Below are 12,034 nucleotides of genomic sequence, written 5' to 3'. Positions count from 1 at the left end.
TCACTGTCAGGCGTCTGTCTGCCTGCTTTCTTCTTTCCATTCACCCACCACCATGCCGCTCCCTCGCCCAGTACGCGGCCAACAGGAAGCAAACGGCCGCAGGACACGCGCACCATATACACAGCGTGCCTGTATCGCTTGCAAGCGAAGGAAGCAGAGATGCAGTGGCCATGACCCCTGCAAGCATTGTGAGAACAGGGGCGTTTCATGTCAATATAGTAGTCGCGACGGTCCGGGCCCAGGAGGCCAGGTCGCCCCAGAATGTTTGCGGACAGTCACCAGGTATTTTCCAACCTTGCAAACGTTGCTACCATTTAGTTTGCTAACTCTGGCTCCAGTCAAGTCCAGACTCTCAGTGCACTGGTTGAGTCCTTGCGGGCCGAGTTACAGTCCTCCAAGTCCGAGGAGGTATCCGCCAAATCCAACAGGCAGACCACGCCAGAGCCTTCGATTCCAGAAGAGCCACGAAAGGAGCGAGGTGCAAAGCGACGGAGGCTGACAACGACTTTAGCCGTATCTCCACCGTCAGACACTGGAGCTCACTATCAAGGGTTAACGTCACCCGAATATAGTTTCCAGCTCGCAAGCCTCAACCTGGCGCGTCTGGATAATCCTGCTTCTACTACTGCGCCCAATTTAGATGCATTTTACAACCGGGAGGAGGAAAAGGAGCCTCAAGAGTCGCCGGGAATGGAGACCTTGGTTGGTCCTCGCGGTTTGCAAGACCCTCGTGGCCCATCGGAGCATGTCTCAGTACGCGTCTTCACGCAGATATCCCATGCCAGGGCACGCGAGCTCGTGGTTTCGTATTCCGAAACCGTCGGATTGCTCCATAATGTGCTGGATATCCAGTCAGTGCTTACCTGCGTCGACACACTCTATGCCCAATTGGAAGGGAGTGTGGAGCAGAATACACGGCAGACCGGTTTGTATGATGTTATTGTTATCCGTCTAATCCTCTTGATCGCGCTGCGGTCAGAACAAACCAAGAATAAGGCATTGCTCGATAGTTGCTATGAAGGGGTGGAGGAGGAATTGAACGACATTCTCAGCTCCGAGCATGTCAGCCTACGTGGAGTGATTCTAATACTTTTGGGAGTCAGAATCTCCTCATATCCCCCAGAGAGGTCACGACACTGACGGAGATATAGGCAATCCAGCAGGTGTTCTCCGGTTGCGTGCGCATGGCATGGAGACTATGCGGCATCGCAGCTTCATTGGCGATGGAAATTGGTCTGCACCGCCCCATGTCCCTCCAAAAGGTATTTCCAGACGGCGAGGAGCGCATGAAGGCAACAAGAGTAATCTGGAGCATCTTCGTGCTTGACCATGAATGGAGTTCAACATTGGGGCTGTCACGCCACATGAACGACGGTGCATTGGATTCCAGGCAGCTGCAGCCGGTAGGGCCCTTGAACGAGCGTTGTGTATGTTTAATGCATGCAATAGCTGACATTTACTTGTTTGCGCTGGAGGCCAACGCGGCGTATCTGACTGCAATGACCTCGTACTGCGCCATTAGTTCCAAGATTGTGAATGCCACAGCTAGTCTGCCGGTCAACGAAGACTTCTACAATGAAGAACAGTTTGAGTTTGTCAACTACCAAATCGATCGGTGGCAGCGCTCTGCGCTTGATGACATCCAGCCCGGTCTGTCTGCCGAGGCCTCAATCATTGGCGATCCTCCCAATCTCATACGAATCATGCTTTATCTTCGTGCGAACCAGCTCCGGATCCTGCTTCTACGACCGTTGTTCTTCTCTGAGGCACCTGTCAAGCCGGATCAGTCACAGCTGTCCGCAGGGGTGGAGACTGCAGTGAGCATTATATCTTTGCTGACGGAGCTTGATGCGAGAACAGACATCTACAGCCGCCTGCATCCGTTTTTTAGCCATTTTCTTTCGTCTGCAGCGTCCTTGCTCCTACTTAACATTACGTATAGTGGCGTTGCGAGCTCCCCATTCGGGCTATCAGTAACACGCGATGTCCGTGGGCCCATAAAGGATGCTCTTAACCTGACAGCTGCATACTCCGAGTCCTTCCCCTCTTCTGCCAAGCTTTACCGCAGACTCCTCTGTATTCTAAGGGTCCTCACTCGCCTGCGGATACTGGGGTTTGAGACCGATCTACAGGCGAAGGAGCCCCCGGTCCAACATGCAGTCAATGGATTTGCGGTACCTGGGCTGTCAGCGCCCCTGGACCTGGATACATATAACCCTACATCTTCATCACTATTTGATTCAGACGATACTATATCCGACCATCGTGAGTTAGAATTGGACTGGTTGCCGCTGGCAGACACAAACCAGGACCTAGATACGTTTCTGGATGGCAATGTCTGGGCTGGTCTGGACGAGCTATTACGTCCCCATCTGCAGTGTGATCCTGCCCTCGGCATCAATGATGGCGCAGGCCACGAGCTCTCCCTGTAGTCTATTAGTTCTCCCTGTTAGAATGTGGCTCCAAACGTCTGCTTCCTCATACTTTATGGGGGGCGGCTTTGCCCTGCAGGACCTAAGAATAGGCAATGACAGCACATACTTTAAGGACATATACGACTGTTAATGTGATTAATCTGTAGGAATTCGTTCCGATGATCGGAATGGCAGCAATGAGAGATGCTATTGGTGTACCACCTTCATGCTAATATATATATACCTACATATTCACCCCGGCAAAGGACAGCACAATCCGATCCCAAAGTTCACCACGGAGCCATGACGAACAAAATTACCGCAAGCGACATCGAAGCCCACCACCTCGAAACAGACAGCTGGACGGTTGTCAATGGGAAAGTTTACGATGTGACGCAGTTTGCGAAGGAGCATCCCGGAGGAGCAGGATGTGAGAGGCGATGATCCAGTCGTTACTCGCGGAATGATAAATTAATGCGCGAAAGTGATCTACAAGTATGCCGGTCGGGATGCTTCCAAGGAATACAATCGAGTTCATTCGCCTTCTCTAATCGCCGAACTGGAGGATTCATGCCTGGGTGAGTTGAACGCGGCAACAGTGCCGCCTAAGTGGACTGAGGACGATGAGCCCCAGCAATCAACAAGGCCAGACGTCCAGATGTATCGGAAACCACCGCTGCAGAATATCATCAATCTCAGTGACTTTGAAGATGTGGCCATGCACACTCTGAGTCCGAAGTCGTGGGCATACAACAGCGGAGCTGCCAACGACAACATCACGCGCGATGCAAATCAGACGATGTTCCAGCACATTTGGCTTCGACCGGCAGTAATGCGAGATGTGTCTTCTGTGACCACCGAGAGTGCTCTGTTCGGCTGTAAGTTAGAAATTCCGGTTTATATAGCCCCCGTTGGAGCGGCGAAGAGCGTCTGCAGCGATGGGGAGCTGTCCCCGGCCAGGGCAGCAAATGCGTCGGGGATAACACAATGTATTGCGACTACGGCATCCTATACTTTGACCGAGGTCCTGAATGAGACTCCGGAGAACGCATTCCTGCAGGTATATATCAACAAGGACCGGGCAAAAACAGAATCTCAGATCCGACAGGCCGCGCAATCGCGGAAAGTGAAGGCGCTTTTCATTACAGCCGACCTTCCTGTAATGTCCAAGCGAGAGGCAGATGAACGCATTCTACCCGAAGGAGAAGGTCTCGTAGTGAGTATCAACCAAGGGAGCCGTGAGGAAGGCAAAGGAAGTGCCGGACTAGCAAAGTCCAATAGCTCCTTCATCGACCCAAGCTTGAACTGGAACGACATTGCCTGGCTGCGAGGTATCACCGATCTCCCCATCCTTGTCAAGGGCGTCCAACGCGTCGAAGACGCTCAGCTTGCGATGCGCTACGGACTTGACGGTATCGTTATTAGCAACCACGGAGGACGAGCAGCCGACACTGCACCTCCTTCTATTCTTACCCTTCTCGAAATACAGCGTTACTGTCCGGAGGCAGCTGAAAGAATGACCATTCTTGTTGATGGCGGGTTCCGACGAGGCTCAGACATAGTGAAAGCAGCCTGTCTTGGGGCCTCTGCTGTGGGTTTAGGCAGGCCGTTTACGTATGCCCTTTGCTATGGGGAGGCTGGAATCGCACACGCGGTACAGGGTATGTCCCAACTCGGATAATCCGAAAAGCAGAAGGAAAATGTAGAACTCTAACAGCTGCCAGTTATCAAACACGAAATCGAGACGGCCATGCAGTTGGTGGGCCTGACAAGCCTGAGCCAGTGCCACCCCAGATACCTCAACACTTCCTACCTAGATTCCTTACTCTCCCCTAATTATGGCAGATCGCAACCCAATGCAAAGCTGTAGCTTTTTCCATGTAACCTTATAAATTGACCTTTCCTTAGAGTAAGAGGAACAGTCGTAAGCCGGGCGCCGTGGCGTCTGTGCAGAGGGGCCTGCATCGGAAAGTTCCTACAGATTCCGATGAGATAAAGTACGCAGCTTTCGGAATGTCGCGCATACCACGGCGTCGAACTATAGAATGGACACTCAGCTTCGCAGTCTGAAGATAAGTACGTTTGAAAGTGCGAGAGCAATAGACTTCTACAAACTGTCCAAACAATGTCAGTACAAGCGTCTGGTGTTTGAACTTGATTGACTGTATCTGATGGCGAAATAGGGCTTATACAGCATCGACTGCATTTTTCGAGGCGCTTTGGGATGTAAGCACCGCTTTTACCCACGACCGGATTCATATGAATAACCTCCAGAATGCAACTAGGCCGGCGTTTCCCACGTCTTCGTCAATTTGGGCTCCGACCATCCCGCCTTGATGGAGGCGATAGTCTACGGAAAAAGGTTTAGGAAAGGGGAATTCCCAGAGATTATTACCTGTCCACACGAGGTAGGCTGACTCATGCCAACAATGGCAGCCCATAAATATTGATGCCAATCTAGATGGTTGCCCTTTCGATGGCAGATGGCTTCGCTCGCCTCACAGGCAAGCCACAGGCCGTGCTAGTCCATGTGGACGTGGGAACTCAAGCCCTTGGATGTGCTGTCCATAATGCCTCCGCGGCCTACAGCCCTGTTCTGATATTCGCTGGCCTCTCACCCTTCACGATCGAAGGAGAACTGCCGGGGTCTCGAACGGAGTATGTTCACTGGCTCCAGGATGCCAAAGACCAAAGGCAGATACTGTCTCAGTTCTGTCGCTACACCGGTGAAATCCGCACGGGAAAGAATATCAAACAGATGGTCGGCCGCGCTCTTCAGTTCGCAACCAGTGATCCGCCTGGTCCTGTTTATTTGACAGCAGGCCGGGAAGTTCTGGAAGAGAAGATGGACCCGTATACGATAGATCAAGCGCATTGGGGTGCGGTATGCCCATCTCCGTTGCCCCAAACTGGCGTTGAAACAATTGCCAATCTGCTGGTTCATGCGAAAAGACCTCTTATTGTGGTAGGCCACTCTGGCAGGAGTCATGAATCGCTGCCCAAACTAGTTCAGCTTGTGGATAAGGTGCCTGGGCTCAGGGTCCTGGACTGCCTCGGATGCGATGTTAGCTTCCCATTCACGCACCCGGCCTCGTTGGGACTGGGGATCGGTGCGCATGAAGCTATCCCCACTGCAGACGTGATTGTTGTGGTCCATGCTGTTGTGCCTTGGATTCCAGTTCTGTGTCGACCATCAAACCATTGTCAGATCGTGCATATCGACATTGATCCGTTGAAAGCAAACCTGAACTTCTGGTATATCAACGCCTCCAAGATATACCGCGCGGATGCGACCACCGCATTCAGCCAGATCCATAGATTCATTCAGGAGGAGGGGTCATTCGACGAGATCCTCTCCTCGTCCGAGTACATTGAGCGAGGCGAACAGGTGAAGAGAGCCCATCAAGAACGCCTTGCTGCCCTTGCAGTGGCGGCTGCGAAACCCAACGACATGGCAGCCCCGATGGAAGGTAACTACATTGGGCGTCGCCTTCGGGAGGCATTGCCTCTGGATACAGTGTGGTGCTTGGAGACCGTCACCAATGCTATGCCTATTATCAATCAGCTCCAGGTCGATGCTCCGGGCCATTTGGTGGGTTGTGGCGCTGGAGGACTCGGCTGGTCTGGGGGGGGCCACATTGGGGGTCAAACTGGCATCGGACTACCTGGCCGGGGGCAACCAGCGGGGAGATTTTGTGTGTGAGATTGTTGGTGACGGCAGCTTCATGTTTGGGTCTCCTGGCACGGTCTACTGGATAGCCAGGCGATACAAGTTGGCGACGCTAACTATCGTTCTCAACAACAACGGTACGGGATCCCTTTAACCATTTCCAGATGCACATGGCTAACAAGTGAAACAGGATGGAATGCACCCAGAACATCTCTAGAGCTCGTCCACCCGACGGGCCTCGGGTCGCGGGTGAACAATGTTGACTTGAACATCTCGTTTAGTCCAACCCCGGACTATCCCGGAGTGGCGAAGGCTGCTGCTGGAAATCACGCATGGGCAGGAGTTGCCGCAAATGCTGAGCAGTTTGAGCATCTTTTGCCGCAGGCTGTGGCAAGCGTGAAGAATGGCATCCTCGCCGTATTGGAAGTACGACTGAACAAGCCCTGGCAATCGGGGGAGACACAGTCGCGGCTGTAGCCTACTGCAGTTTATCGATGTATTCGGCCCATGAAGGCCAAGTTACTCGGCAGTTTACATAGAGACAACAATACAAGCTTGATAGTTGAATTCATCTGGACTAATAGGTACTTTAATCAAAACATACAGAGCTTCAATCCAGCCCCATTTCCTCCCATCTTGACAAGACCCGCTCACGGATTTCCCTGGGATATGCATTCTCAAAGTCAACTTTATGCCAATCCCTGCCCCCCTCGGTGAACTCGGACTCCAGAAGACAGTTGGTCACCGTCTTGCCCCCTCGACATGGCTGCGGGGTGCCACGCATTGAGGGCACCAGCGGAAGCCCCGGCACATCGTCGAAAACATGGTCGTCCAGACCTGGCCGCGAGCGACAGGCAACTGCCCAGGCTGCTTGCTGGAAGTCGTAGATGTTGATGTCGTCGCCAACCAGGAACAGTCGCGAGGCGAGCCAGGCGCGTTTGTCTTGGAACACAGCCTGGCCGATGGCCTTGCAAAGCTCGCTGGAATTGAAGCCCGAGTGTCGAAGCTTTTCGGAGTCTACAGAGAGGAAGACCCAAGTCGCGTTGGTTTCGAGAGGCGCAAATGCGTCGACTATTGGGAAGTCGTGCTGTTGACAAATGTCCAGTATCTCGGGCACCATCAGGGCAGCGAGCGTGTGCTACAGGTATATGGTCAGTATGACTTTTACAGATTCAGTGAAAACAGAGCACCCACAGATTCATCGGTTATAGTCCCAGGAACAGAGACCGGGAGAATGGCATCATCTCGATAAGTGATGGCATCCACGTTGTAGACTGGCATTTGGCCAGACTCTGCCCGGAAGCCATGACCGAAGTACTCCCCAAAGGGACCTTCGGAGACCAATTCGGTATTGGACAGCGTTCCCTCAAAGATGATTTCACTTTCTGCCGGCACGAGGAGATTGTTGGTGTCGCACTTGACCAGGTCCATCGCACTCCCAGTGATGGCATTGACGTAGTCCAGCTCTGAGACCCCATCTGGTATAGGCAGGCCAGCCGCAATAATGGCAGCAGGGGGCACCCCAAGTGCCAGAGCCCACGGGACGTCCTTTCCGTGCTTCTTCCACATCTGCTTGATCTGCCAGTTATGTTGTGGAGGAATGCACAGGCCAACCAGCTTGTTTCTGTCATGGACCATTGCACGAGCGATGGACCAGTTGGTCCACGAACCATCTGGAGACTGTAGGATATGCATTCCGTACGACTGAACATACTTCCCACCGTCACCCTGGTGCAGCAAAGGAGCGGGCAGGAGCGTCAGGTCGATTTCGTCCCCGACCAGCCTGTTTTCCTTGCAGGGCCCCGTTTCCACGACTCTGGATGCGGAAGGTTTGCATCTCTTGGCTTCCAGCAGCTTCTCGTTGATATCGCGCCAGCTCGCAGTCGCAGGCAGGTTAATACCTCGTGCGACACGCCCGAGGCGATGACTCGGAGACTGGCGCAAGCTCTGCAGGTTTGAAACCATCCTCCAGAGCCCATTGCGTGCTCCCTTGACGTTGTGGAATAAGGGCACTTTGGCATTTCTTTCGCTGACCCTCCGAGCAATTGCGCCCACCTCAAGGTGAGGGTCGACTTCATGAATAATGTCGACCAGATCGCCGTCATCCCGTAGAGTATCCAGAAAATGCCGCAACGAGTGGTGGGAATAGCAACGCTGAACATGGCTTGCAGCATTGCTGGCTCGAAGGGTACAGACACGACCCGATTTCCACATAGCATTAGCACGGTACATTGTTCTTGGGTCTTCAAGGACTAGTCTGTTAGTCGCAACTTGATTGATATTCCGACAAATATATTCTATGGTGCTGGCCCCACGCCCTTTAGCCCTTATCGGAAAATTCCGAAGCCCTCCGACTGCATTTCGCCAGGAGGAGCCATATACAGATGCGCGCCAGGTAACTGAATGAAGAGGTACTGACAACTGTTCGATATGGAGAGGCTCGCTGCAGCAAACCTGGCGGCCTGCTACACCGTCGGCCAGCGTTCCAGTATAGCGACGATAACGAACCCTGCACGAAGGCTTAGCCGTAATAGCCGGTCCCAGTTCCTGGCAGGCAAGGGCAATCGAACCCATTCACATTCGGCCAATACTCGACCGAGGCGACTTGTGGTGGCAATCACCGGTGCAACTGGATCCCTGTTCGCAGTGCGCCTGCTTGAGCTGCTAAAGCAATGCGACATCGAGACGCACCTTATCGTGAGCAAATGGGCGTCGGTGACTCTCAAATACGAAACGGACTTTACGGACTCGCAAGTTCGCTCCTTGGCCACGTTCAACTACGCTGCAAGGGACCTCGCTGCCCCGATTTCAAGCGGATCCTTTCCGCATGACGGCATGATCATTGTGCCTTGCAGTGTAAAGACGCTGGCAGCGGTGAGAATGGGATTCAGTGAGGATCTGGTAGCTCGAGCAGCGGACGTGACCCTCAAAGAAGGGAGAAAGCTGATGCTCTGTGTCCGCGAGACCCCGCTGCACGATATTCATCTCGAGAATATGCTTGCCTTGCGACGTTCTGGCGCGATCATATTCCCCCCGATGCCGGCATTTTATACCAAGCCCGAATCGCTGGAGGATGTCATCAACCAAAATGTGATGAGAATGCTGGATAGCTTTGGCATTCATCTTGAAAACTCTCCAAGGTGGAGCGGTTTGCAAGGCAAGGGGCACGCCTGTACTCCTTGAATGTACAATTCAATTCAATTCAACTCATCTAATATTCTAGCTATGGGGACACCTGTTAATCATCGGTCACTTACCGAACCATTAGACTCTCCCAAATTGCCTGTATCTTAAATCTATTCGGATCCCAATATCATTACTTTTACCTTTCTGTACGAAGTGAAGGCAGTGATGGGTCATGGACCCATTAAGTCCACCGCCGATCCCACCAGCGATATTCGACCTCGTCGCTCACCACCATGGAATCGATAGATCTGATTCTTTGCAGGTGGGATGGCTACCCCACGCGCGGTAGACCAGCTAGCGCATGAGGCGGACTGACATTAATCCACCTCCAAAGTAATAGAAGGTAATCTACAAGACCCTTACATATCGAGTTCTTTTAGATCCTCAAGTAATTCAAACCGTAAGGCTAGGTCATCGCCAAGCCACAACAGTGTGACACCGAGGAAAGAAAAGTCCTTTTTGCTATTAATCACATCGGGGACAACCCTAAGATGCCACCGCAACACGACCGTGCTGGAGCTACTTGGGAACATGTCGGCACACATATCGGTATATCGACTGCTGTAGGGGTGATACGAAGTAATAATACGAAGCACGGGTTCATCTCAGCATTATCACAAGCAACCCAAGGGAAGCTCTGGGAACGTTCAGATGCTTGAGCTTCGTAGTATGTTGTCTTCTCTTCTCTATTAACTTGTACACTGAAATTTATGTGATACAGTAAGCTGCGCCAAACTCCAAGATATCAGTGAGAAACACGTCACCGATGGCACCAGCGTGCGTGTTACCGGTCTTTGTACCCCAATCATGAATATTCCTGATAACGATCGCCTGGTAGTATTCGCTTTTTTCAAATGATAAAGACAGGACAGAAGAACGATACGACAACCAGTGTCCCGATGGAACATGTGTCGCTGCCAATAAAATTTTAAACGATAACGTAGGCAGGACCGGAAGTAGACCCAAACTAGCACTACAGTGCGACGAATTTCCATGGAAGTCATCGGAGCAGGGAGGAAAATACATGGACAAACTTGATCCTGGCCGCCGAACCCGAACCTGCGTTCCTGGATATCAGAACAACTGGCACGGTCAATGTTTTAGTAAGTCAATCCATGTTGCGAAGATACAGTCCTCACTCCATGACTGCGGGTAGGAGGAAGGCAACCTTGACTAATCGGTAATAGAACTGATGGGCCAAATGCAATTCAACTGGAAAAGATTGGAGCTAGAGCTGGAATTACGCCAACAGGGCAAGTCCGGGCCAATCTGCGCTGTCAACAATTTCGGCCAGGACGACGTATACAAGTACCCGAAGGCGAAGATAGCTGTCACTCTCCGTTAGAACATAAAAAAATGCTCTTTCACTTCACTGCCCACTCCTTCCTCCATCCTTCCCTTGTTTCGATGCCAGGGGCCGCCCAGCATGCACACGTCGGGCAAACCCTACTATCTAATTATAAGCTAAGCGACTCTATTTAGGAGGTAGATCGGAGTCTGTCAAGCGAAAGAATCTTCTGCCTGACTCTGTATCCAACCGATAGGTATCTCCAACACTCCCCTCCTCAATGACTGTTCCGGGAGGGGCACCCTCATACCAATTTAAAGTCAGCTCATCCAAATAACCCTGATCAAACTCCATGCGTCCCTGAACAGTGACGTTTTGGTTGCGATCAAAATACACGACTAGCAACTGTTCTGTCTCGAAAGTCTCCTTGTCCACGATCCATATCCAGGAAATAGTAGCTGTAAACAGTAGCCTCCTCGCAACAAAATTACCCTCCAGTAAGAGATTCCAGTCCTGCTTCCAGTCAGGATGCTCAGATTTAGCCCCCTCAAGCGCGGTCTCAAGTCCAGCAAATTTCCTATCCAGTCTCTCCGGATCAACCGTCCGCTCATAGTCACGCTTGCAGCCTGCGATTTCCGGCAAAATATAGAAGACTTGTTTCCAATCCGCGCCCAGATTGAACAGGTTGGCATCGTTGAGCACAGACCAGTCAGCTCCCATTGCGTATAGTTCGGAACACTCGGCAAACTCGACCATCTTGGCATCATCGTCACTGTGCTGACTATCGTCATTTGACCCCTCAGCAGGAGTTGAACTGCCACCGTAGTGTGTGCGCAGCATCACCGGCGCTTCACTATTCGCCCCGCACCAAATCTGCCATGCCCTCCTGCGCATGTCATCCGACCGCCACAGACGCAATATATTGTCTATCTCATCTTCCGTGGGGATTCTTTTTGGCTGGCGCTCAGGGTACATCCCGTGTTCAGCTGGGTCCCATTCTTTGGGGATTGAATCTAGTTGCATGTATTTCTCCACCAGGAGTTTCCGTTGCGAGTCTGCTGATTCTGGACTGGAGGAGTCCCAATTCCTCTGTTTCACTTAGACATGCGTTATAACTAGGAAGGAGGTCTGCGGATCCTTACAATCAAAAACTGTTCAACAGGTAGTTGTCCCCAGATAGGGATGTAATTAGGGTTGTCGCCGACGCTCATATTAAGGTTGGATGATCTGTGGAGGGAGATACGAAGAGAAACAAAAATCCCAGAGATAGTTAAGTTACTGAAGGGGTTAAGTTATTGGAAGGGAATGAAGAAACAAGTAGCGTCGTAGTAATATCGGATCGGGCGGGGCGGGGATTTTAACGTAAATCCCACCCAAACATCCTAAGATGATAGTAACCATGATTTTATTACATACTAGTTGATAAATTCATGCTGTTTCTTATACGAGTTTCTTATACCAGCACAATCTGCAGGC

The 12,034-nt window shown here is 51.8% G+C and overlaps 7 protein-coding genes across 7 annotated transcripts; 5 read left to right on the top strand and 2 right to left on the bottom strand.

The window, feature by feature from the left end:
- Nucleotides 1-52: 52 nt before the first annotated feature.
- Nucleotides 53-2,547, top strand: ASPSYDRAFT_71830 (Zn(II)2Cys6 transcription factor; the record flags this gene model as incomplete). Its single annotated transcript, XM_040850604.1, has 4 exons — nt 53-282; nt 339-1,098; nt 1,152-1,403; nt 1,476-2,547. 4 exons carry the CDS (start codon nt 53-55, stop codon nt 2,430-2,432), a joined length of 2,199 nt encoding a protein of 732 aa, XP_040698235.1. The 3' UTR covers nt 2,433-2,547.
- Nucleotides 2,548-2,717: 170 nt separating this feature from the next.
- Nucleotides 2,718-4,284, top strand: ASPSYDRAFT_61049 (FMN-dependent alpha-hydroxy acid dehydrogenase family protein; the record flags this gene model as incomplete). The annotated part of the gene is made up of 3 exons (XM_040849937.1): nt 2,718-2,844; nt 2,900-4,075; nt 4,139-4,284. The coding sequence occupies 3 exons, from the start codon at nt 2,718-2,720 to the stop codon at nt 4,282-4,284; spliced, it is 1,449 nt and encodes a 482-aa protein (XP_040698234.1).
- Nucleotides 4,285-4,459: 175 nt separating this feature from the next.
- Nucleotides 4,460-6,561, top strand: ASPSYDRAFT_61048 (uncharacterized protein; the record flags this gene model as incomplete). Its single annotated transcript, XM_040849936.1, is given in 6 exon segments — nt 4,460-4,545; nt 4,598-4,640; nt 4,700-4,822; nt 4,876-6,006; nt 6,026-6,221; nt 6,275-6,561. The coding sequence occupies 6 exon segments, from the start codon at nt 4,460-4,462 to the stop codon at nt 6,559-6,561; spliced, it is 1,866 nt and encodes a 621-aa protein (XP_040698233.1).
- Nucleotides 6,562-6,694: 133 nt separating this feature from the next.
- Nucleotides 6,695-8,658, bottom strand: ASPSYDRAFT_61047 (UbiD family decarboxylase; the record flags this gene model as incomplete). The annotated part of the gene is made up of 3 exons (XM_040849935.1): nt 6,695-7,222; nt 7,279-8,238; nt 8,539-8,658. The coding sequence occupies 3 exons, from the start codon at nt 8,656-8,658 to the stop codon at nt 6,695-6,697; spliced, it is 1,608 nt and encodes a 535-aa protein (XP_040698232.1).
- A 15-nt stretch (nt 8,659-8,673) lies between these two features.
- On the top strand, nt 8,674-9,240 carry ASPSYDRAFT_106433 (UbiX family flavin prenyltransferase; the record flags this gene model as incomplete). Its single annotated transcript, XM_040839866.1, has 1 exon — nt 8,674-9,240. A coding segment is annotated over one exon (567 nt), but the record flags the coding sequence as incomplete, so codon positions are not given.
- Nucleotides 9,241-9,761: 521 nt separating this feature from the next.
- Nucleotides 9,762-10,680, top strand: ASPSYDRAFT_1160870 (uncharacterized protein; the record flags this gene model as incomplete). Its single annotated transcript, XM_040840086.1, has 5 exons — nt 9,762-9,839; nt 9,880-9,937; nt 9,992-10,047; nt 10,109-10,373; nt 10,458-10,680. The coding sequence occupies 5 exons, from the start codon at nt 9,762-9,764 to the stop codon at nt 10,613-10,615; spliced, it is 615 nt and encodes a 204-aa protein (XP_040698230.1). The 3' UTR covers nt 10,616-10,680.
- A 64-nt stretch (nt 10,681-10,744) lies between these two features.
- ASPSYDRAFT_159872 (uncharacterized protein) lies at nt 10,745-11,769 on the bottom strand (the record flags this gene model as incomplete). Its single annotated transcript, XM_040842859.1, has 2 exons — nt 10,745-11,647; nt 11,701-11,769. 2 exons carry the CDS (start codon nt 11,767-11,769, stop codon nt 10,745-10,747), a joined length of 972 nt encoding a protein of 323 aa, XP_040698229.1.
- Nucleotides 11,770-12,034: the final 265 nt, after the last annotated feature.

The sequence above is a fragment of the Aspergillus sydowii genome (assembly GCF_001890705.1).
Source record: "Aspergillus sydowii CBS 593.65 unplaced genomic scaffold ASPSYscaffold_13, whole genome shotgun sequence".
NCBI lineage: Eukaryota > Fungi > Ascomycota > Eurotiomycetes > Eurotiales > Aspergillaceae > Aspergillus > Aspergillus sydowii.
Note: the sequence above shows the minus strand (reverse complement) of the source record. Positions and strands in the feature narration are given on the sequence as shown.